This window comes from Balaenoptera acutorostrata, chromosome 11 (assembly GCF_949987535.1).
Source record: "Balaenoptera acutorostrata chromosome 11, mBalAcu1.1, whole genome shotgun sequence".
In the NCBI taxonomy this organism is placed as follows: Eukaryota; Metazoa; Chordata; class Mammalia; order Artiodactyla; family Balaenopteridae; genus Balaenoptera; species Balaenoptera acutorostrata.
The window spans coordinates 94747396-94773015 of NC_080074.1; the positions used below are offsets into that span (position 1 = coordinate 94747396).

The 25620-nt window shown below is 40.2% G+C and overlaps 1 protein-coding gene across 1 annotated transcript in view; it reads left to right on the forward strand.

The window, feature by feature from the left end:
• The first annotated feature begins 431 nt into the window (after nt 1-431).
• The window catches only part of RERG (RAS like estrogen regulated growth inhibitor), a 105208-nt gene continuing 80019 nt past the window's right edge, over nt 432-25620 (forward strand). The window contains exons 1-2 of the mRNA XM_007196027.3: nt 432-655; nt 4348-4511. Of these exons, the coding sequence (XP_007196089.1) occupies nt 4451-4511 (61 nt within the window). The 5' untranslated portion in view covers nt 432-655; nt 4348-4450. The remainder of the gene's footprint in view (nt 656-4347; nt 4512-25620) is intronic.

A 25620-nucleotide genomic window follows, 5' to 3' on the forward strand; every position in this document is an offset into this window, starting at 1 on the left:
TATTTATGTCTCTTCCAGCCTCTCAGTTTCCAATCCGGTCTGGATTTCATTCCAGCCATTTACTAGCCTTGGACAAGTTATTCTAAGTTTCCTCTCGGGTATCATGGGGATAATTAAACGTGTCTCTAAGGGACGTTGTGAGGATGGTTCGAAGTACGGAATAGAAAACATCACCTAGTAATGCTTTCGCACGCAAGGTTTTGACCAAGGAAAGAGGTCCTTCTGTGGGAACCTAGAGACCGGGAACTGAGCAGAGGCAAAGGGAAGCCTGTCTCCGGTGCAGCGCGAAGGCGGATATTCGGATGCTCGCACTCACCAGCCGGGGGCGGCCTCGCGGGAAGAGCCGGGCGCTGGCCCCGGTAGGGGGCGCCCGAGCGCCGCACTGCAGCATCCTGGCGGCCTCTCCGGGCTGAGCTCGCGTCCTGCCGCAGTCCCTCTGCCGCTAGTCGGAGCGAGTGGCGGCGAGGAGATCCTGGCCGCTCCGCCAGCACTTGCCGCAGCTGCCGCCGCTCCCACCCGCGATCGCAGCCCAGCAGCTGGGAAACGCCCCCCCGCAGACTGGGCGGCGCAGCGTGGGAGGGTTAGCGGTCCCGGAGGAACGATTCCGAACTTGCAAGGGGACCGCGGCTCTCCCGGGCCTGGAGAGTATGAACAGGTGAGTGTCACGCACGTGACCAGGTGGCTCTTTCGGGATTGCTTCCTGCAGACCCTTTCGAGCCCCTGAACGCTCGGCCTCTGGGGCGGTCCTCCTGGTCACTGGGTCCTCCCAGGCGGGGGTTGTGGGTCACCGAGAGGGAGATGTGAGCGCCGGCGCCCAGAGCTTGACAGCGCCCTCCGTCCCAGCTGAGACCGAGAATGCCCTTTTGACTTAGGCTGCATTTGCTCCCTAGGTCGAGAACAAGTGACCTGCAGTCCACGATGGGCTTGTTTGTTTATCATTTCCAGGATACCTGTTGCTTTCCGAGCAACGGTATAGCCAGGGGTGTCGTACAATCATCCTCATCCCTGTGCGTGCTGCGTTGTGATAAGATAAGGGAGAATTTCTGACAATGAGACCAGGAAAACTTGATTTCAGAGCTAGAGAAGGAGCAGCCCAAAGAGAATCTCGTTCCCACGACCAGACTAGATTCTTTGCTTCCCTAAACACCTGCACTTTATTTTGATGAGACCATAAATATAGAAGTTACAAAACTATTACCATATAAAGATGCTTGCTTTTTTTTTTTTTCCAAAAGGAAATAGAAAGCATGGACCTTGAAAAGTGTAATAGTCTTGGGATTGATTTACTATGGATAAATCATTATTTTTAAATAAATATGAAAATCGGGTTATTAGTGAAGTAAATGTCATAGGCCTATTGAATTGTAAGCTCCTTGAAGGTGATCATTTAGCATAAATGTGGGATGAATCAATGCATGCATTAATGTAACATAGAATTTGGAGTCTTGCTTTTTTCTTTTCTTCTTCTTTCTAAGCTTTCTTTTGGTACCTTTATGTTTAGGAAAAACCTTTAATCTTTAAATACTTAAGTGTGATTTTAGCTTTAGGAGTGATTAGAACTGAGAAGTTTTTGTCCTAATAAAGCACTGTCCACGTAAAAAGTGAATGGCAGCTTCAAGACCCAGCCAGAATATTTCTGCACAACAACATGAAAAAAAATGTTTTCTTCGATCCGTGTTATGGAAGGTCTTGGATCATGAATTATTTTAAACATCAGAGACTTGGCAACAGGTCCCTTATTAAAACAATTTACACATTTATCTTTGTTTTCTATCTTTATCAAATGTAACTTTTCACATTTTCATGTGAGAAAATGTTGAAGGATATATGTCAGTTTTGTGTCTTCCTTTAAGGGATTTTTCTAAACATAACCTAAGATTTACAATAACTAGCTGTAGCTTTATTAGGTTATGTATGAAAAATTTAACCTACGCAATTTTTCTTTCTTATGTGAAATTCCTATGCCTCTGAGGCCATTTGGGAGTTACTGAAAAATTTAACTTAACAAATGTTTTGGGGTTTTTTTTTAAAACCACATTTGATGGCTACTTTCTTGAGGCGTAAATCAGATAGTAAATTATTTGGATTTTTATGTGCATGGGAATGAACAGTTCTGTATGAAATAACAAATTGTTGTTTATACAAGCTCCAGACACTTGCATGTTCTATGTTTCAGAGAAATGCTTGCCATTCTTATTCGGAATTTAGTTAATACATCTCGATAGATTATGCTTCTGTGATGCTTATGTGATGAACCACTGAGCCTTAAGCATAGAGGCCTTTTCTCTTCTTTTTTCCTTTTTGATTTTCAAATTCTTTTAGATTGTATCTTTTTCTTTTTTTAACATCTTTATTGGAGTATAATTGCTTTACAATGGTGTGTTAGTTTCCGCTTTATAGCAAAGTGAATCAGCTATACATATACATATATCCCCATATCCCCTCCCTCTTGCCTCTCCCTCCCTCCCACCCTCCCTACCCCACCCCTCTAGGTGGTCACAGAGCACCGAGCTGATCTCCCTGTGCTATGCAGCTGCTTCCCACTAGCTATCTATTTTACATTTGGTAGTGTATGTATGTCAATGCCACTCTCTCACTTCGTCCCAGCTTACCCGAGGCCTTTTCGTAATGAATGCATATAAAATGACAAATAATGAAATTCTTTTTATCTTTAGCCAAAAGTGTGGGACTGGACAAATTACAGATGTAAAAGCTTCTGGTTTTTGTACTATTAATGATCACTAGGGAGTTTGTTCATTATTGGGATGAAGTAAACAACAGCCAGTGTTATTGTTGACCTTTCTGTCCTTCGGAGGAAGCTCTGGCACTGTGGAAATCAGCAAATACAAAATTTGTGAGGTACAGGTCCATAGTTTAGATGCGTAATGAAGGAGACGATTACACGTTAACGTCTTTGTAGAAACACTTTTTCAGAAGGACTTTTACTTTTTTCTTTCTCTGGAAAAGCTCTTTTTGAAAATTTGTAGATGCCAAAACTCTGGCAGGAACAGTTCATGTGTTTAGATAACAGACTTGAAAGTGAAGTCTTGTATTTAGGTTGAAAACATCGATAGCAGAAGTTCAGAATAGGGGAGCCTGCAATTCACGTGAAAAATGGGAGCCTTAATATGAGTGTGCTGAAATATAACTACAGTGCCAGATGAAGAAGAGGTCGCATGAGACTTTTGCTGGGTCATTTGTCAGGTCATATCTCAAGGGGCGAATGCAGAGGATACCACATTTTTAGAGTGATTAAAATGGCAAATACCAGAGAAGAGAGCTGCACATGGTCAAGAGGGAAGGTGAGGGTCAAAAAAACATAAACAAGAACAGATGTCCCATGAAGAACCAGGGAAGATGATTGGGTCTCATTTTCCTAGAAAGTAGACATCTAGAATGGGGCAAAGGTTCCTAATAGCTGCTTGGCTACTTGAAGGGCTCTGAGTGAAAGAAAAGAAAAAGTTGATATAATGCTCCTCCTCCCCCCATACCTGGAAGTGATAAATTAGGCCCAGGATGGTTGCTAGATGGTTGTCTGATCAAAAAGGAAGGCTGGATGGATTTTTCTGTTGACTCCAAGGCTTTTTCCAATTTTACATTTCCATGGTACCAAGGACCTAGGTGTCCTTCCTAAAGCACCCAACTATACAAAATGTGCTTACATTGTATATAATGTCATTTCCCAAGTGTCAGGACAGTACCATAAACTAATTTACTTGAGGGTGTCATAGAAAAGGAATCAGAAGTCAGCACATGGCATTTAGCTTTTGTGTACCAGGGCATTGTGCCCAGAAAAATATAATCTAGATGTTATATATCAATTTTGGAACATGGGTATCTGTCACATGACTCAACCATGTGATCTAGTGTGAACGGAGATAAAATTTAAACCTTGGAATGCAAATTCAATCGTATTACAATGGGATACACTAATATGAATGTGTATTATTCAGCCCAAAGGGAAATAAGAGTTCCAAATGTGACTCTCCCCATGTGTGTATGTATATTGGATGTTTACAGACATATGGTAAATACATGTATTCACAGGCAAGTATTTGTTATCAATTACTGACAAAAAACTTTCTTTGAGGAAGTACTTTGGAAAATGCTACCTTGTGTAAAAATGCATTTTTTAGAACCAAACAGATCTACGTGCAAGTCCTGGATCTATCACTCTTTAGTTGAATGGTTTACAGTATATTGCTAGGACCCTGTCGCAGGATTGTGGTGAAGATCAACAAGGAAGATGTTGATCGAGTGAATGGTGCTGGCACATAGGAGATGCTTTAATAAATATGAGTTTCTTTCTCCAGTCAGTTATGAATTCCCAAATCTCTTTTGTTGAAGGATTGCTGCTTTACAATGATATGGTGAAACCAAGGGCTGGAACCAAAAAGATCTTCTCAGCTCTTTAGTTTGAACCACAGTGAATTGTCTACCAGCAGCCGGCATGGCTAAAAGTTCAGAGGTCAAACTGGCAATATTTGGGAGAGCAGGCGTGGGCAAGTCAGGTAAGATTTTTGTGGTGGTTGTTTGTGTGTGTGTGTGTGTGTGTGTGTCTCTCTCCTGTTCTCCTGTGTTGCTCTTTTAGATGAAGCCTCTTTCTCTTTATCGAAAATTTTCATTTTGCATAACCAGGTTTTATGTCCTCTTTTGCTTCTTTATGGTAAAGAAGCTCTGCTGGTAATACACAAGGCAATGGATACGTCACAGGTCTTGGTATTCTGAGGAAGGATGTTCAACTTCCAAAGAAATCAGATTGTAGAAATTAAAAAATACATTTGCTCTTTTTTTCTCTATATGAGATCTTGAGGGGCCAATGTAATATCTCATCAATCTTGATATTTTCAGCAACTGGCTCAATGTCAAGCATGTGTTGGGTGCTGAATAAATGCTTGCCGAGGGAATATATCTTTACAAGAAACAGAATGGTATTATCACCCAACACGTCTAAAATTGGGGAGGACTGGTGAAAACTGGGGCGTGTGTGACCTCAAGTAAGACAGCTATTGTCAGAACCTCTGGGGTGAATTTAAATGATCCAGTTGTGGCTCACGTTGGTAATTCAGAGGCTTTTGTATTTCACACCTCAGTAAAGGTTTGCAGACCTTTAAGATGAAGGGTGAAATGGTAGAAGTGAAAATGTATCTAATCCAATTTGAGAAATGGATCTCAGATTTTATAATTAAATGTTAAGTACATGTTGCTGAAATATCAGGGCAACGTGGTTTTTCCGATAACGTTGCTTTGATCTCTCACTGGAGGAAAGACCCATAATTGACTTTGCCCATTGAGCTCTTGGTTCTCAGGAAAGGACTCCAACAGACACCTAGTAGGTGTGTGTTTGTAGAGGGAAACCCATTCGGATCATCCAGTACAACAAGTCATCCACATAATCTTAAACAAACACGCATGAGCAGCTTTAAATTCTGTGACCAACCTCTCTTTCCAAACCGGCTCTCTGGTGTAATTTCAGCAGTAAATCTTCCCTATTCTAAGTTCTAAGTCTTTCTCTCTCTCTCTCTCTCTCTCTCTCTTTTTTCTTTTTCTTTTCTCAAGAGGGCTCTTTTCTGCCATCACCCTTTTCTCCTGCTTGCCACTTGCTCTGGCCTCTGGCAGAAACCAAGCAAAAAAAAAAATAGATAGTTGACAAGGCTAAGAAACTGCCAGCCTTCAGGAGATCGAAGATCGTTAAACTCCTCCCTATTAATCTCCTCAGTGTTTCCTGATGGCATGAGAACAAACAATTTCTGTAGCTGGTGGAAGGCTCTGGAGAATGAGGAAGCTGTTCCAGTGAGCAGAGGATCAAGGAGATGCCGTGTGTGGGAAGACATGTTCTAACAAGAGCTGGTCTAAATTTTTCGCGACCAAGGGATCTAGACTTAGAGCTCAGCGTTTAACATTCATGCATGCAAAATTTAACACAGGCAATAAGAGAAGGGGAATTTTTAACCTTACATCATTTACCAAAATAAACTCTGCATCATTTGAAAAGTGAAACATAAAAATAAAAATCCAGTGGAGAGAACCACTTAACTCTATGTACCGTATACCCACCCTTTTTCATCTGTATTATCTCAGAGCAAACTGGGTATCTCTTCCTGTCAAGGCTGATCCACCAATTAGACCTCAGTTAGACCTCAGTTTCCTTTGTCTTCCCCCAAGTTGTTTCAATTATTTCTTTAAGGATTCTTCTCTTTCTCTACTGAACTTTTCCCCTTGAGCATTTCTTTGTCCACTACTCCATCTTTTTCTTTTCTCCAAGGTTATTGAACTTGGGCTCTGCCCTCACTGTCTTAACTTTTTTGGACTTCCCATTCATTGCTTAAACATGGCAATCTTCCACTGTGATCATGCTGCTGAAACTGCTTTTGTGAGGGTCACCACAAATCAATATCCAACCAATCTAATGAATCTTTCTCTGTTCTGGTCTTCTTAGAACTCTTGTTACTGTTCAACATAACCACTTACGCTTTCCTAAAACTCCTTCCTTCCCAGGCTCCCATGACATCACACTTCTTGGCTTTCCTGCCACCTCTCCATTGACCCTAAGCAGCCATCTTCATGCGCTGCTTCTTATTGGCCTACCTCTCTCAAAGATTGGGGCTCTCAGGTTCTACACACCATCCTCTTGTCCTCTCACTGCAGACCCTCTCCTTAGGGGAGAGTCCTCACGCCCAGAGCTGAAGATGACACCTGCACAGAGTCCACATTCTGTTGACCTTGGTTTTAATTTATGGAAAGTGCAGAAGTTGAACTTGTTCATTTAGGTCCTTTCTAACTCTAAAATCCGATGACTCTTGATTAATGACTCTTCTTTGGACTGGTTTTCCTGTCCCCCTTATATACATTCTACCATGCGTGTTTATTTTCATTTAGGTGAAAATGACAGTGATAGACCACATGCCTTTAAACAATTGCCTTTTTGTCTGTCATCTATACACAGACAGTGTTTTCCTATTTCAACGTGAGACTGTTTTCCTGAGACCTTGTAACCATACCTCCCGTTTATAAAGTAGACCGGTTTGACTTATGCATGGGAGACAGTTCTGAGACCTTTTCCCATAGTTCAGTGAAAACAACCATAGAGTACTTCATATCTTATCTCTCAACTTTGAAACCAGACTGTGAATTCACGTTTATACTAGTTCTTAATTAATATGGATATCTCTGCCTAATCATTGCATCCCACCTTCGCCTTCCTATTGTACAGATTCAATTTGTCTTATAAGTAACTTTTGTTTGTTTAAGTCTGCAAGAAATTATACCTGCTGGAATGTAACTATGGCTCCTCACTTACTCAAATGCCTCCCCCAAACGGTCGTGACCCACCCGTGGGCTCAAACAATCCATTTCTCACCAAACGTTCCTGAGAAGGGGCGGCAGCTTGTGACCTTGGAGCGGTAGAAACTGAGCGTCTCTGATTTGAACCTGGGTCTGTGTGAATTGCTTCAGAGGCTTCAAGCCTTACCTGGCCCATCTGCTTTCCTGCACACTCAATACCAATTTGGAATTTGGGGTAAATAAGACCATATTGGCCATTTGCTAATGGAGTCAAGAACAGGAGACCTGGAGTCACACTATTAGGTCTGACTCCCAGTTCTACACTTTATTAGCTGTGTGAATTTAGCAACTTTAACAAGGTACTTAAATTTTCAATTTCTGCAATTATATGAAGGATGTCATAGTGCCTATTTCAAAGAGTTGTTGTTAGGACTGACTGAGTTATTACACGCAAGTCTCTTAGAACAGTACCTGGCACATAGTAAGTGCTCAAGTATATTAGCTTATATTATTACAATTTCTCAAGGTATGCTCTTCTTCATTTGTAAGTTGTCTAGTGAAACCATACAATCAAAGATATATCTACATTCAAGTGGAAATTTGGGTTTTCAGTAAAAGTCAGAAAGCTTATAAGAAAAAATTTTGTATTGCTGCTCAGCACACCCTAAACACACACACACACACACACTTTCTCTGTCTCTCTCTTTCTCTTAAATCCAGAGTCTGGTTTATGTCAATTACAGCTTGACCGCTGCTGATCATAACAATACTTCTCCTGGCTAATATCTTGGAAATCTTGGAAAAACAGCCAGAAGTATTATGGTGTCATCAATAAATTAACACTGTTAAGTTTGCAAGTGCTTCTGGTATGTGGTAGATGGTTTCCTAAGCCCAGGTAACAGATAAGCCCTCCATGTTTAAAACAGAATTTAACGTTAACCAGAAGTCTTTGGTTGACAGGTTGACATTAGAAGCGTCAGCACAGGCGAAATTTAATAATGTGTTAATTACAAAACATGTCGGGTATGTGTACATGTGTATGTATATTGCAGTATTTACAGGGTCTTTTGTATCGGGAGGATTCTTCTTCCTTCTGTCTAGTTTTGGCAGTTCTTGCAGTTCTGTCTTCAAGTGAGCTTCCTGGCTTGGCGAGCTTGCTGGTTCAGCATGGCGAACACTGTGTGGAATCTTCAAAGTGGAGAGCCAAGTTTTCCCAGCCCTTTGCTTCTTCTCTTGCCCCAGCAGAGTAAACGTTTCCTTTCTCTGGCTAAGGGTAAGGCAGCCAGTAATAACATGGCATGTAGGGCATAGATTTCCTTACTCGTGTGTGTCAGCCTGTAATGTGGCAGGCTCCAAGTAATGAAAGCAAAAAGACCTGCCATAAAACCTACAATGCACACCATATTTATGTAAATGCTTCCTGGATTCACATTATTCGAATGTGTAGTAAGTGGGAGGAGTCGAGAGAAAAACAACTGAAATTTTCAGTTGCATTTCACAGTTGACGTTCTCATCTTAGGACTGAAATATTGTGTGCCACAGCTAAATATATTTCTTGAAAGGGATAGTCTCAAAGTTAATGGAGTAATGCTATTCTCTGATTCAAAAGCCAATTGATGCACTCGTCCATGAAGGCTTAAGTTCATAGACTCAGATTGCTGGGCTATGAATTGGGTGCCAAACACAAACAAGCATGTGATACAGTTTCCCTTGGCACAAAGAGATTTATTTTTTCTTCCTTTTTCTTGTTCTTGTTTGCTTTTCCCCCCTCTCTCTCAATTATTAAAAGTTTTAAAAAGCCTTTTTCATTTTATTTTCAAGTGGGACAGGCAGGGACAATTCTGATTTTAAATGTGACTTTTCCAATGAGTGCCAGATACTGCTTTAACATATATGTTTCTTTATGGCTGAGTTATGTTTATGAGATCTCATATATATTAAATAAAGACAATATCAATAGCATCTTAGGTAGGTCAATTTCCTTATGCTATAGAGCTCAGTTTGTGTTTTAGAACTTTTTCTTTACCCAAGTAGCTATACCAGTTCGTTCCCTTCATTTATACTTCATGGTGTAGTATGATGCTTCTTAAACATTGACTTCAAAGTACTTCTAAAAGAAGGAGGAGAAAGATCTAGGGGATTGGGTCATGCAAGCATCTCATTACAATCGTAATTATTTTGCATGTTTTATTACTTATAGAAATATAGGCAAATTTTAATATTGATCCACAATATGTCTATGTTTGTTTGAATATAAAAACAATTTTATCCCCAAATCAGTGACTAAAATGGACTCTTCAGGAAGATATAGCAAATTGATCTGTGGCTTCAATAATGCCTAGGCTTTGGGTCCAGTTTCAGGACCACGAGCAGAGGAAATAGCCTCAGCTGTGTGCATCACATGAATGTGAGCGCTGGCAATGGTCCTGTACCTCACTTTTTACCTACTTAAGTTGCCAAGCAGCTCTTCAAGTTCTCGGTTATTCTTGTTCTAAGATTATACACTATAATATTAATGGTAATTTTTCTTTAAATATTTGTTTAGGTAAAAAGAGGGACGGGTTGTGTTTCAGGTGGGTGCAGAAGTTCCACAGCTCCTGGAAACGTGTGTGTGTGTGTGTGTGTGTGTGTGTGTGTGTGTGTGTGTGTGTGAAGAAGCCTTTCCTAAGTGGTTGTTGAAATTTAAAGATTACCGGAAATCAGGTCCATTGGTTCCTGTGTAGATGGTGGTTAGAGAAGTAACTGTTTTTTAATGACCTGGGCCAAAGGGAGGAAGGTGGCATTGAGACAAGTTTGGATAATGCTGGAAAAATAGCTGTTCTCTTGTCATAAAATACGGTGATGTGGTTACCTGCGGCTTTCAAGCATTTATACCTTCCTTTACCTGCAAAGATAGAAAAGCAAAAAGAGACAAACAGCCGAAATGAGTTTATGTTCATTTGATTCTTCCACCCCAAGAGGAATAAAAGGGTGTTTTCAAACTGCAGGTGTATACTTATGGATATGTACAAAAAGTCAGACTTCTGTGCAAGGCTTAAGTCACGCTGACTTTTCTTGCATGCGCAGGAAGTTAAGCAAAGATGAGGAATCGTGCTTATAAGGACTTAGAAAAAGAAAGGGAAAGGAACGAAAGAAGAGGAAAGAAAAATTAAAAGAATCAAAATCAGTTGTTTATTGGTGGGTAAACATTTTTGTAGGCTGGCAGTGGCCAATTCTTAAGCTTTTCTCCCAAGAAAAATATAACTAGGAAAGAAACAATACTGGAAAACAAAACAAAATCAAGAACTGTTTTTCAAAGTCAAAAGGACATATCTCTGTCTCTGCTTTTTTCTGCTGGGATATATTATCAAAATGCAATTGTCCTTAATTTTTATCTGATGGCTAATTTATTTATTGAAATATTTTGCTGTAGTTTAATTATCAGTTACCAATTGGTTCCATTTTGATCTTGACTTGTTTTCTTGGCAATGGACAAAGACTAAATTTGAGGGAGGGAGTGAAGAAAATTGTAAATCATCCTTGTAATTCCCCTTTTTATTACTGGTATTTCTCCAACTCATGGGTTTGGGGAAATCAGCCAAATTTTCAAGGTGGTACTGGCCTTGAAGCCAAAATTCCAGTGCAAACGCATCCCTATTGCTCCAGCTGCCTTTAAAAATGGATGTGGTTTCAGAAAAACAGCCATAATTTCTTCCATCCCATTAAAAATGAAAGTAGATATATTATGAAGACAAGGCAGCCTGAAATAGGTAATTTCAGCCTGGAATAAGCAAATAGGTGAAGCTCCTCTACATACACATGAGAGAGATTCTTACCTAGATCACCCAGCTTATTTGAGCCGCAGCCAAGTCTAGAATCCCAGTTTATGACTGTGCAAGGCTTTTGCAACTTTGCTACTAAGTGTTTTCATTTTGTATCACCCCGTTCCTTTCAAACACCTTTTATTAGGAAATGAAATGATCATTAGAATTTTGTACTATGAATTTTGTAAAAAAAAAAAAATCTAAAGAGTTTTATTTTTATAAGAAATTTCCAGTAATCAGTGAATTACCGATGCAAGGCAAAGCCGCTTGGGAGTACGGGGTAAGTCGCCAATCAATACAACCAAGATTCTCAGCAACCTGTATATGTAGGAAAGTTCCCCTGTAATGCAGTATTCCATTTGTTATAGCTTTGGATCAAGAGTAAGAAGACTGATGAATCATCTTCTACTAAAGGGTACATTTTCCGTTGTTAGAAGAGAATATGATATGCCATGTTCTGTCAGTATGATCTAATGAAAAAAAAAAGCACCCAACCGAACCGAGTGAAAGGATTGGGGTTTAAATTTCACCTTCATCCCATCCATGACTCTCTCTTTTTATTCATCCGTCAAATGATACTTTTATTTGCTTTTTTTTTTTTTTTTACAGTGATGTAGGTCGGATAGGCTGTGAAGGTACTTTGAAAAGTTACAAGTGTGATATAAATATGGTCCTAATACTATCATGCTTTTATTATTGAAATCCTTGCAGTTCTTCCCCTGCGTTCCTTAACATTTGTGTTTGGAAAAGCAGTATGGTCGGTTTCCTGGCTGTCCATCACTGCAGGCTGGACGAACACACTCAGGTCAGTAGTTGGCTATGAGTGTTCCTCCACTGAGTGTATAATGTTACAGACTATCCAGAGGTTGTAGAGTCTATGCTGAAGGAATTTGCATTTTCAAATGTGTGAAATGAATAGACATTAAGTCAGGGTGTTTTTTTAGGCTCAGTATGTAAGGGGGTCAAAAAAGGAGAAGAGTTTAGGAAAATAATTTGGACATATGCCTTATTGGAGAAGGAAATATGGCATGTTATAGAATTTTCTGATAAGCAAATCTTATCCTTATTAAAAAATTAAAGCTTTAAAACATTTACATATTTTTATAGAAACATTTCTCAAAAAATGTATAAATATATGTATCTATATATTTCCCTATAATCTTAAACTATGTTTTTATTCATTCATTCAATTATTCATTCAACAAGTATCTGTTGAGTGCCAACTTTGTGTTCTAGAATAGCTTGCACATAGTACAGGATTCATGTACATTCCAAAAAAGCAGAGTAGTAACTATTTCTGCTCATTATTATATTCCCAGAGCAGATGAAGACTGGCTCCTCAATAAAGTGAATAAATTGAGTTAGGGTATGTGGTCTATACGTGCTATATAGTTTCATCAAGAATCATATCTTCTAAATGGTCTCTTTATTGTTGCCAAAGTGGTTTCCTCTCCTGCACTTGAATATCTCTGGTAACAGGAACTCAGCATGAGAAGAAATAGACCGTTCTATCCTTGGGCAACTGTATCAGTTACAGTCTTCCAGAGAAACAGAACCAGTAGGACACACACACACATGCACACACACACACACACACACACACAAATTACGTCTTTCTATATTTATTTGGGCTGGCAAGACTGAAATCTGTAGAGAAAGACGGCAGGCTGGAAAGTCAGGGAGGAATGAATGCTGCAAGCTAGAGGAAGAATTTCTTTCGCTCTGGGAAAGCTCAGTTTTTGCACTAAAGGCCTTCCAGTAATCGGATAAGGTCCGCCCACATCATTCAGGCTAATCTCTTTTGCTTAAGGTCAACTGATTGTAGATGTCAACCATATCTACAAAATACCTTCACAGCAACTCCTACAGTAATATTTGATTGAATAACTGGGTCCTAGAGCCCAGACAAACTGGCACATAAAACTATCACAACAAGTCTTCCTGTCTGTTACTTTACCTTCTTTGCAACCAAAGGCTGTTCGTCAGTTTCTACTCATTGACTTTAACCCCTTCAAGTTCCACAGAGCACTTTAAATCCTTCTTCCTTAGGACAGCCCTTAACATATTTGAAGATAAACCAGCATGCCTCCACCCATGCCTGAGTTTTCTTTTCCACTGTGTGGTTCCTCACAGTGATTTCATTTGCTCTGCAGAGATCACGGTTTCTGGTCACGACACCATCCTTGCTGTTCCACTCCAGCTGTGCACTCCACGAAATGTAGGGCTTGGAAATGAATGCAGACGTTTCAGATGTGGGATGCCCAGACCAGATCAGAGCACAGCTGTGGTTTTGATACTAGATACTTTGCTTCTGCTAAGACATTCTAAGGTCACTGTTGCTTTTAGGGTGACAGTGGGTACAGTGTTGGCTCATGGGGTGTATACTGCAAATGAAGTCTTTTTCTTTAAATATATTCTGTCGCTGAGTCAGATCTTCCCAAACTTGTACCTGAGTATGTGTATGTTTCATCCAGGTGTAGAAGTTAATTTGTATCCTCTAAAATACTGTTTTGTTCAATTTAATTTATTCTTCTGGCTTGTCAAGAGCTTTTTGGATACAACGTGTGTATCATTCGTCTCTTCTTTCTGTCATCTAGAAATATGTTGGTTTGGGAACATTTTAGGCCCTGGATGCTCTTACTGAATCATAGAATTTTCCACTTTGGTATTATTTAGCTCACTGAAATGATGAGGAATCCCAGTGAGTTTTTTGGATAATTTTCAGCTAGTAAAGAAAAACAAAGGTCTTTGACTCTTGGTGTGGGGACATTAACACCATATCACGTTACTTCCATGTTCATTAAATAAGTTCTGTTTAGATTTGCCATAAAATAGGTTGTCTGGGAGGAAGCCTTACACACATTCTTGTCTTACGATTCAAGGTATCTTGCTATATAAAGTGCATAACAGTGGTCAACTTTTATTGGCCCACATATCTAGTCTTTACAGAAAGTCATTTTCCAGAGACTCATTCCAGGATATGTATGTTTCTGTGCTGAAATAGCTGAGTTTATGTGATGCAAATCAGAGCTGAATTGGAGAAAGAGTTTTCTTCCTTAGATTATACCGGTAGATATCAAACTTTAGCATGCCTCAGAATCACCTGGAGGGCTTGTTAAAATATATGTTTCAGGTCACCAGCCCTGAGGTTCTGATCCAGCAGGTCTGTAGTAGGGCCAGAGAATTTGTATTTTTTAACAAATTCCCAGAGGTTGCTAATTCTGCTAGTCTGAGGACCACATTTTGGAAACCACTGTTATGTTTGCTAAGTACTCAGTTTCCATTTGAAATAGGTGTTTTCAGCTTTGGAAAAGCATATAGCTTTTAGTGAGCTACATGTAATAAACATTGAGTGCCAGGCACTGTCATGGGTACCAATGATACAAGGGTAAATAAAACAGACAGGGTCTCTGCACTCATGAAGTTAACATTCTAGCAGGAGCAGACTAGGCCAAAAATTACTCTATTGGGGCAGAGCAAATGTGAGCTTTTTCTGTGGTTCGTTAGGACTAGAATTTTTCACTCGCTTCATAGTAAGATAAGTTTTGTTTAAAAAAAAAAAGTGTAAGCCTCAACAACTGTGACATGCTGAGCTTTGATTTTAAGATGATACTTTGAGCTATTTGGCAACAGTAGGGGTGGCTTGGGCTAAACTACAGTGTTAAGAGTCTGGGAGTTAAACATGGTCGAAGACCATGGTACCAAATATTCTACTGAGAGAAGCTAAGTAGCCCACATAGGAATTGAACCTAATAAACTTGAGCTTATTAACACAATGCTCCATCAGTCAATTAAAGCCAATGTAGACTAGCTTTAATTAATATAAGATAGTTGTTCTTTCTCCAACATTTGGAAAAAAACTATTTTCAATTGCTTGCTGACAGTGGCATTTATAAAACTTACGCAATGGTTGTGTAGACAGAACTATGATATTGAGAAAAGTTCATAAGTTTCCACTGTTTTGGATAGAAAGATAACATCTTTTTCTCAATGATGCTTTTCCAGGTTTTTTTAAAAATGTTTTTTAAAGTTCTCTTTTGCTTTATGCCGTTGGACAGTAATTTAAGTGGTGAAGCCAAAAATTTAAAAGTAAGAATAAAAGTGGTGAATATTTGTCTGTCTGAAAAGCATTTGACTTCTTTTTGCATTAAGGATCTTGTAAATTACAACTGAACCTAATAACTGAGCCAGCTTCCTAGTCATTTGGCAACATGTGTTGAGTTAGATGTTCTAAAGGAAGACTCAGCCACACTTAGTAGTGTGAGTAATGGTTATCTGTTCCAATGCCTGGGACTATTTTTCCATTCATATATTTTATAACTGGAAACTATTTTTCTAGCAGTTTCCAAAAGAGGTGAAATCAAGAGCACAGTAACCATACATTTAAATCCTTGAGTCCCAAAATTTAACCCATGATTTCTTAATGTCTCCCACTTATCAATTTACAAATATTTATGAAATTCCTCCTATGTTCCCAATTCTTCCACCTTCTTCATCCTCCCACCATGTGCCTAATAAAATGCCAATATTTGGGGGGAAGTCCAGAGAATTATATGATTATCCTTGTCTCAGGGACCTTAGTGTTTTGTTGGGCCTGTATGACTTGCAACTAGAAATCAGCTGGTGATGGTTTCCAGCACAATGATTGATTTTGACAAATTTGCATCTTGAAATATTTTTAGAAAATTGTCAGAGTTGCAAAAACAAACAGAGAGCTCTTGTGTACCCTTCACCTAGCTTCCCCCAATGATTAACACCTCACATAACCACAATACATGATCAAAACCAGGAAACTGACATAGACACTGTATCAATTGTATGACATGGTTACAACTAAGCTGTAAATATTAGAATGATTGATTTTTGACTCAATTCAGGCTCAGGGCCCTTTTGAAAAGACAACAGCGATACAGAAGGAGAGACTTCAATTATTTTAAAATTAGTACTTATTTATTTTACAGTCTGTTTGAAACAGGCTTTTAATAAAGGCTGTGGACTGTAATTTTGTTTGATATGTGTCTTACATATGGAATTTACGTAATTCGTGGAATTTATGAGATTTAAGTTTCCTCCTCCATCAGTTTTTTGGGGTATTATTTTTGTTAAGAAAAGTGCATCATTTGTTCCAAGCAGTGTCCCGCAAGCTGGAATTTGCCAACTGGACCCCCAGAGTATTGTGTAGCACAGTTCTTTACCCCCTGTATTTCCTGTAAATACAGGAAATTGGTGGTTCGATCCAGAGGCTTCATTTTATTCAGGTATTTTTGTTGTTGTTGTTTTTGGTTTTTTGCAAGGGGTTATTGTGTACTTCTGTCACTCAATGTCTGGTAGCAATTGAAACTCATTGTCTAGAGTAGACTTTCTAGAACAGCACTTTCCAACAGAAATTTCTGTGATGATGGAAGTGTTCCATATCAGTCTTATTAGCGGGAATATTTTTATAAGGAGAAACTTCCTCTTAACAACTATGTTGCTACTGTGAGCTTCAGTTTATATAGAAAAGACAGAAAAATTGTTTAATTCTTACTCTCTATTATCAGCTGTCAAAATAATAAGTTGGTTCCTTAGCATTCTCCATAAGTGATGCACCCTCATCCTCATGTGTTTTTTGTTGTTGTATGTCGTCATCATTTGCATTTTAATTTATTGTAGTTATTCTTGTTGAGGCTCAAATTGGTCCATCCTTGGCCAGAGGGGGTTTATTCAAATGAAGCTCATCATGGGTTTTCAAAAGGTGAAATTCAATAAGCTATTTACTATCAGAAATTTATTTTTTGAGATCTGTGCAAGTTAGTGTCTTAAACTGTACACAAGACAGTGTTCTAGCAGTTGAGTTCAGGCCATAAATGCTATAAGAGTCAATAAGAGGGAGAGAAATCAGTGGGAAATACTTGGGGAAGCTTTGAGGGAGGCAGTGGGAGACTGAAATACCATACGTTCAGTGGGATTTTTATGGTTCCCTTTCATTTCTTATCTTTCAAAATTATATGTTTTCTTCATACCAATTCACATATGTCATTAATATTGGAATTAGGAGGGGAAAAAAGACAACCAAGCAATAAATGAAAGGGATAGGAACTAAATGATGCTTAGGGAGGGTGAAGAGCTTTGGGCATCCTGCTGATTCAGTTGCAGGAAAAGCCCCTTTAAAGCTCCCCAGAGCCAGCTTTTCAGTCCTCATTTCCCTTCAGTGGCAGGAACACAGGTTTGGAGCCTGACAGGCCATATATTAACTGTGTGTGTGGTCAGCTTACTTAACTTCAGTGCACCCCAGTTTCGTCTTCAGTAAAATGCAGAAGATAATAACCATCTTCTATTAGGGCTGTTGTATGCCAAACCCATATGAGATCTGATGGTAACCAGCAATTGCAATAATTAACTAATGCTTATAGCATTGACTATAAGCCAACCGCTGTTATAAGACTTGACACATATGAACGCACATAATCATCACCACTCCTCTATGAATTGGACATATTATTATCCCTTCTTTACAGATGAGGAGCTTGAGGAGGGCATGAATAACTTGCCCAGGGTCTTGCAGGTAGAGACGGGACTCTAGCAGAATTAGGATTCAAACCCAGGCAGTTTGCCTCTGGTGTCTGTGCTTTTATCCACAGTACTCGGAAAATTTCCAACAAAATGCCAATGCAGAGTTGTAGATGCTCAGCGAATGCCTTCTTCCCTTCTCCCTCTCTTGTCTTCTCTTCCTTGTTACTTGGGAACATTCATTTTGATTAATCAGTATCCATGAAAAGTACTTTACTTCACTGGAACCATTACTAGGGAAAATGAGGAACCAGAACAGAGGAACCGTTGCTTAAACTACCAAGAGATCGTCTAGCTTTATATTACACTTTTCTTCAGCTCAGTTTTTAAAACAATATTTCTATTCCAAATTCTGCCTATGATTTCATGCTGAAACCACTTATTGGCCTTTTGAGGCGCAGCCGTATGCGAAGGAGGTGTTACGGGAGAAAGGCGGAAGTTGTACAGAAAGATGGGAGAGCTTAGCATTGAATATGTGAAAAATGCGAAGCGTGTTAAACATCTTCAGTGGGAAGGGAGGATACATTAATAATTTGACCTGGAAGAGCCCCAAAAGCAAAACTCAGAAGCTATTTAAAAATGTGAAAGTCCTAGAATGTCAACATTAAGGAAAATATATAGTCAAGTCAAAAATTTTAAATGATAGGGTGTGTTAAAAATATTGGATTTCAGAGAGTTGCTTCATTATTTATCACAATAAGAGGATGTTTTTTTTCTCCACTGAAATGCAAGATGTTCTTATGAACCAAATAGCTGGAAGAATCGGGCTCCTACACAGGGCAAAATGCCAGAAGGCTTCAAACATTTTATGAGGGCAGATTGAATCCCATCAGATAACTGGAAATCTTTTATCTGCTATGAATAATTCATGATTAATTATTGCTGGAGACTTCTAGGTCAATAAATATTATTGAAGACTACGATGCTTCTTATAAAGGCAAAGGGCCACTGTCGTCATTATTGATGATTGTTTTTCACTCCGTCATTCATTATGCAAAATTACATTATGGTGGTGCTATCTTGGGTGTATAATTGGTGTAAACAGCCTTGATGGCAAAGCAGAAACTCTACATATCGTTTTCTTAGGTCATTTTTTTCAGAGTCAGTCAAAAGGAGATTCTGTTCAGTACAAATTAAGAAATTCCTCAAGCCAACCGTCATGAGAAAACATGAGCTTTTGTAAATGTGTTTTATTTAAGGTATAATGAAAGAAGTTTTTTTTTTTTGTATTATCTTTTATTTATGCAATGTAGCATTGCCATAGTTAGTAAGTGAATACTTTTATCTTATTTGGTCACCTCCAGGATATTCATTATAATTTCCCAAATGCCTTTGTCTGTGTGCTCAACCAAGACTATTGTTTAGTCCTGTGTATCTTGTGCCCAGTTCCAATAGCATTCACAATATCGATAGGTTTTATTTCTAACATGTTCTGGTTTGAATGGCTTAAAAATTACTGTAGAGTAATTTTATTACAGTGAAAGGGTTTCATTTTATTGAGGGACACATGCAAACAAAAAGAAAGAACTTGCCAAGAAATATCAAGTTCACTTTAATCTTGGAATGCTCTTTCTATAAAGATGTATTGATAAAGTTAGAAACAAAACTGAATTCTTCACACTCCACGTTTTGAAGATACTGGACTAGCCGTTAGATCAAATTAGATAATTGAAAAATCTCCACTGTTATTTGATGAGTGTGTATATGTGAGTGTGTGTGTGTGTGTGTGTGTGTGTTGGCTAAGAGTGCTAGTCCAGAAAATCAGAACCTCAACCAATTATGAATGGCAGTGGTTTCTACATTTGAAACACATGAAAAATTTTGAGATATGAATGGGCTTAATACTTAGTCTCTATTTAGTCTCATGTTTAGCTTTTTCCTCCATATGTGGCAAATCTAGAATATAGGAATATAAGAAAAACATGTAACTAGCTCTACCCTGGGAGTAGAGAGTTGCAATCAGAATGGGAAGATTGTAATGGCATACAGTAGACATAGTGGGACATGCAGGAAAAAAAAAAAGAACACTCATGATCTTTTCAATAAACGCCTCAGAATACCATCAAGAGTGGAAACCTTTGACAGAATGTGTAAACTATAGAAATAACAACAATTGAATTATTTCAAAACATTCACATTAGGAAAAAGCTACCTTATGTTGCCACCTAGAGCCTCAGCCATGCCTGGTTTATCTGAAGTAGATAATGAGATTTGGGACTTTTGAACTGATGAGATTTTGATGAGATTTTTGGACTTTGAGTAGATACTGTAATGGATTGAGAATATTGAGGGCCTTAGGATGGCAGGAATATATTTGCATGTGGAATTCCCTTGGAGGGCCAGAGAGAGGAATGAGATGGACAGACTAATGACCACAAAGATGTCCATGTCCTAATCTCCAGAACCTGTGAATATGTTACCTTACAGGGCAAAAGGGACTTTATAGATGTGGTTGAAGTTATGAACCTTGACATGGGGAGACTATCCTAGATTCTCCAGGTGAGTCCAGCTTAATCACATGATCCCCTGACATTGAAGAAGATTTCCAGGCTGAGGTCAGAGGCTGAGGTCAAGGGGAAGTGTGACTAAGAAGGTATGGTCACAGAGATGTAATGGTGCTGGCTTTGAGGATAGAAGAAGGGAACCTTTAGCCAAGGATTATGGATAGACTCTGGAAGGTGGAGGAGGAAGGGAAATGGATTCTCCCCAAGAGCCTCCAGAGAGGCACTAATGACCTGTGTCAGACTTCTAACCTACGGAAGTGTAAGATGGCAAATTTGTGTTTTTTTCAGGGCACTAAACTTGTGATCATTTGGATTCTTATTCATGAAAATGGAGCGTGGCTCCCAGAAGCTTTGATTTCATACACTAAGAGCCTGCTGAGAATCAATATGCATTTCACAGAATGAGGTCTCTGAGTCTGTGCACACATTTGCCCCCTTACCCCGACGTTCAGAATCATCTGTGAAAACTAAGGAATGGAGCCCAAATCAGCCTTGAGGGTGACCAAATGGATGGGGATGATCAATATCCTGAAGAATCGTAACTGGTCAATTTCCAAGTTTAGAGACTTGCATTGAGCGATCACTTGAGTGGGCGTGACCCAAGGGGATTTGAGTCCTGCACCCCTCTTGGTAAAGAAGGGGGGTGCCTTTGGGAACTACACACAAAGGAGGCTGCTAACAGATCAGACCATATGGACTGATCGATAGAAGCATCCTTACTAAGAGAGAGGACAGGAAGATAGAGAGCAAAGAAAGTAGATCCAGGGGTTGTAAAGGAAAGAGAACTGAGGCCCCAGGGGTGGAGCAGCTAGACCAAGAGACATCCCTGTGGACAAAGCAGTTTGTGACCTTTAGGCATCTCTGCTTTCTATGGGCCCTGGGTGACCTGGTCATATGGAGGACAGAGACCTAAAGCAAGCAAAGCTGGTGACACAGGATAAAAGACTCAGGCTCCTTGATACAGGGAGCTCCGTTTTGGTGCCCCTGGATAACACAGGATGCTGCGTCTTCTTTCTCTCCGCGCTGCCTATGCCCGTGAACACACACACTGAAGACAGATGGGCTAGAGACCTCTGCTCTGCCTCAGTCCGTGCAGTCAGGCATTTATACAGTGCAGGGCTGACATTCCAAGATGACTTCAATCAGCTTCTGATATTTTATTGTCTGGGTTTGCGGATCCATAAACAACAAATAAGAAGAATAGTTTACTTTCGACAATGCCAGGCACTTTGCAAAGTATTTTATTTCTCTTATCTCATTTAATAGCCCACCACAACACAAAGAATGTAGGTCTTGTTATCATTTCTCTCTTCCAGATGAGGCTCAGAGAGGTTTAACAACTTGCCCCAAGCATCCGTGGAATAAATAGCAGAGCCAGATCTTTTTTTTTTTTTTTTAAATGTTTAACATACTATTTCCCCCTGTGTTATTTCATGGACATGGGTATATTATTTTTTTAAAAAAAATTTATTTATTTATTATTTTTTTGGCTGTGTTGGGTCTTCGTTTCTGTGAGGGCTTTCTCTAGTTGCGGCGAGCTGGGGCCACTCTTCATCGCGGTGCGCGGGCCTCTCACTATCGCGGCCCTCTCACTATCGCGGCCTCTCTTGTTGCGGAGCACAGGCTCCAGACGCGCAGGTTCAGCAGTTGTGGCTCACGGGCCTAGTTGCTCCGCGGCATGTGGGATCTTCCCAGACCAGGGCTCGAACCCGTGTCCCCTGCATTGGCAGGCAGTTTCTCAACCACTGCGCCACCAGGGAAGCCCCAGCTCTTGAACCTGGGTCTGCTGAATCCAAACGCCAGCTCTTTTCGTTTCAGGCCCTGCTCCTACTATTCCCAGCGAGAAGAGCAAACCAGCCACATCAGTCACAGAAAGCACATCTCTCCCAGTTGTTTCACATTTAACGCTTTATGATCTAAGAGATTCTCACTGGTCTCCAAAAGAGGCTACCTTTTGTGACACCTACTAACAACTGTGATGATTTTACAGCCCAGTAGCCAGACTTCTGAGATTCAAATCCTGGCTGCGCTAGGATGTAAGTTACAGAGTGCAGGCATTTGTGTGTGTTTTGATCAGTGCAATAGCCCCAGCCCCCAGACTAGCGTTTGACACATGGTAGGTGCTAAATAGATATTTGGAGAATAAAAGACTGCTTCAGTTGTCACCGTTAAGTATTAAGTGGAAGAATCCATGAACATACTTAGAACAGCACCTGACAACGAATAAGTGCTCAGCCAATGTGAGCGATTGTTATTGTACATGAGATTGACACCCTTGGTCTGTGGTCCAATAGGCCTGTGATCCCTCAAGATGCCAGTAATGAGGAGGTTTGGTTATTTTATGATTAGAACTTTTCTCCCTCATTCCTGACCTTTCTTATTTCTCCTCTCATTCTCAACTAGGACTGTTCTGTTTCAGCTGCAACAATTTAAGATTACACAGTATTTCTAAAGTATAAACTGTGCTGTGAATGCTGAAGAATAACCTCTCCTCTGCAGTATAGTTATGTACAAAATACCTTTCTCTGAATGAATTACTGACAGTACTTGGAAGGTCGCCATTTCTAACGGTCTTTGGAAACCATTTCTCAGCCCAGAGATGTGGCATGGGTTTTGTTTTTAGTGTAAACCAAATGCTCACAAATCCTCAAAAGTCTTCCCTTCAGTGTGTTTACTTGAGTTGAGTCTTAGTATATTTTTGGTGCAAGGTCCACAGTCTTGGTAGCAGAGGAGACGTGATTGACCTTTCCACCAGGGTTTTAAACTTGAGCAGTGTTGCTAATATGAAGCCCAAGTGTGGGGTTGCATCTGTTTGAGAAATAATTGCTCAGGGGAAAAGAATGATTAAGACAAGGTGTCATTTTCTAGCATGTTTGTGCCAACCTTGTAACAAGCTGATAATGTTAATTATCTCCATCCAAGGAGCCAGGGTCAACTCTTCAGTCAGAAAAGCTCTGCCTGGGCAGAACGAAATGTTCTTTTTTTTTCCCCCATAAATAAATGAAAGCTCTGCCTCTACACCATTTCACTGGGATGGGCGGTGTGCTCCTTCTCCTCCCGGGCTTCTTTCTCATTTGCCTTAAGATGAATTCTGTTCACCAAATCGTTAACTAGAGAGGTCTCACTTATGTGAACTTGTGGGGGAACAGCCCCCCTTTCTCGGATTTTAAATGTCCTGAAAGGAGGCGGGAAGTGATGGGATTGTACTCCTCAGGTAGTCAGGGCTTACACACTCAGCTTTGGATGGGGCACGTTTGCAGCCCACTGAGCTTCATGGGTGGACGGCTGCATCCCTTCCATGTGCTTGTCCGTTTAGCTTGTAATGTGGCTCACAATACACAAAACCCAAACCCATCCGACTGAGTGGCTCTTCGCCTTACGTTGTCCAATTTAAGCCATGATCTGGGGACAGGAGCATAGGATGGAACTGAAGCCGTGAACCTTCTGGGATGGAGGATGGCGTATGAACAGTTTATTTATCATCAGTGTTGCAACTTCTGGGTAGCTGCGTGCCTCAGTTTGGTGCCACATTGCAGCCGACGCTGTTTCCTCCCACCTTCCTGAACTGATTTTCTTTTGACCTCAGTTCAATTTGAGACAAAAAAATGCTGATGGATTTGGGTAATTAACTAAACCAACAGGAGAAAAATGGATAAATAACCCACAGCCAACCTTGTTGTGCATTAACAAGGTAAGTGGAGATTTTCCCCTGGGTGGCTACGGAACCAGGATACACAGTCATTCGTAGGGCAGGGTGAAAGCCGCCTACTTAGCAGAAAAAAAAATGAGTGGGCAAAAACTATTCAGAGATTAACAATGACCTCTGTTGATCCAACTCTTTGTTTCCTAATTAGGCACCCTTGGCATTCAGGGCATCGCCCCTTATGTTTGAGGTGGGAAGGGGAGGTGAGGTGGTCCTGTAGTGTTGGCACTTCATTCCTTTTCTGACACCTTAGGCTCGTCCTCAGCCATACTGGACTTTATCCAAAGCAACACACCTGAAGGCAGTGTGGGAATCTCCTCAATTCTGTTCTGCCACCATCTCCAGGTGGCTAATTAGAATTTTTCCATTTCATCCCTTATTTGTTCATTAGCCAAGATGATAATGATGTGCAGAAGGGCTAGACCCAAGTCACTTTGCATGCATTAATCTGAGAAGCTCTCTAGCTTTCTGGGTCGTGCATTAAACTTTTCCACAAAGTGTATTCTGGAAGATAATATAGGTAGATGTTTCAAAAACCAGACCAAACCAAAAACTCTCTCCATTTCTGATGGATGTAAAGGGGTGACTCCTTGACATAAGTTACCACATGCCATCTGGCAACCGGAGATTGGTCTTGCAGAGGTAGTGGATTTCGAGTTGGTGGTGAAATCATAACATCACCGGTACGATTTTCTCTGTGGATATCGTTAAGTTCTCAGTGGTCAGACCAGCAACTCAGGATCCTGCAGCAACCACAGTGTGGAAAACGGACATAGCAAGAGATCCTGCTGCTGTCAACAGAATTGCTTTAACAAATAAAGCAAAGTAGAACTTCCTTCTTGGCAACTGCCTAGTGGACATCAAGTGAAGCATTCCTGGAAAAGATGGGCTCCAGGCTTTTAAACGACACCAAGACTGTATATACGGTGCATGAATCTGAGCTAATGAAATACTAGTAAAAGAGTAAAGCATTCCTCATATAGATTTCACGTGAACACCATTTTTTTTTCAGGAGATCAGAAAACTTTTTTTTCTCTCTAATTCAAAACACTCAGTCTAATAAAATCTATTTTCAAAAGTATAGGTTCTGAGGGGAGAATGTATAGATTTGGGGAACTGAGGAGCAGCAGACCGTATGTGAGAGGGGGTAGGAAAAGGGTGTTTCAAGGGATCTGTTTCTAGTGACTTCGAAAGGATCATTTACAATCCTGCTGAAACGTCTTCTGCCTTTCCTTCCTTCACAGCAGGCCTGGAATGTGCCAGTGAAGGAGGTCAGGGTTTGTTGTTTAGAGCCCAGCCTGGATCCTCTAAGTGTGTGTCCGGCAAGCTGTGGAAGTCCAGCTGCACGCCGTCTCTTTTTCACCCTTCAGCGTGTAATTTAGCATAATCCTCTGAAGCTTTTCAAAACAGGGAAATAATCTTAAATCCTCGCACCGAGTTTGTGAGTCATTGTTTTGATTGTTCTTGTAAAGGTACGTACCTTTCTGCCTGTTGGCAAAGCAAAAATCTCAGATTCAAATTATCTTGGAGGAGGGGTGGGAAAGGTGAGAATAAAAAGAAGCAAGCCTCTTTTCCCCTATTCATGCCTTTTTATAGAATAATAACCTGAGTCGTTTGCCTACCTCTGAAATTCAGGAACAGAAGAATGAATGCAGGGGAAATAATAGCCAAGTGTTTGTAGGCAGATTTCTCTCACTTGCAATGGTATTTATAGTTTCCCGTACTTACGGTACTTTTCTCTCCAAACCAGACCCAGAGTCAAAATGCCAGATGATCA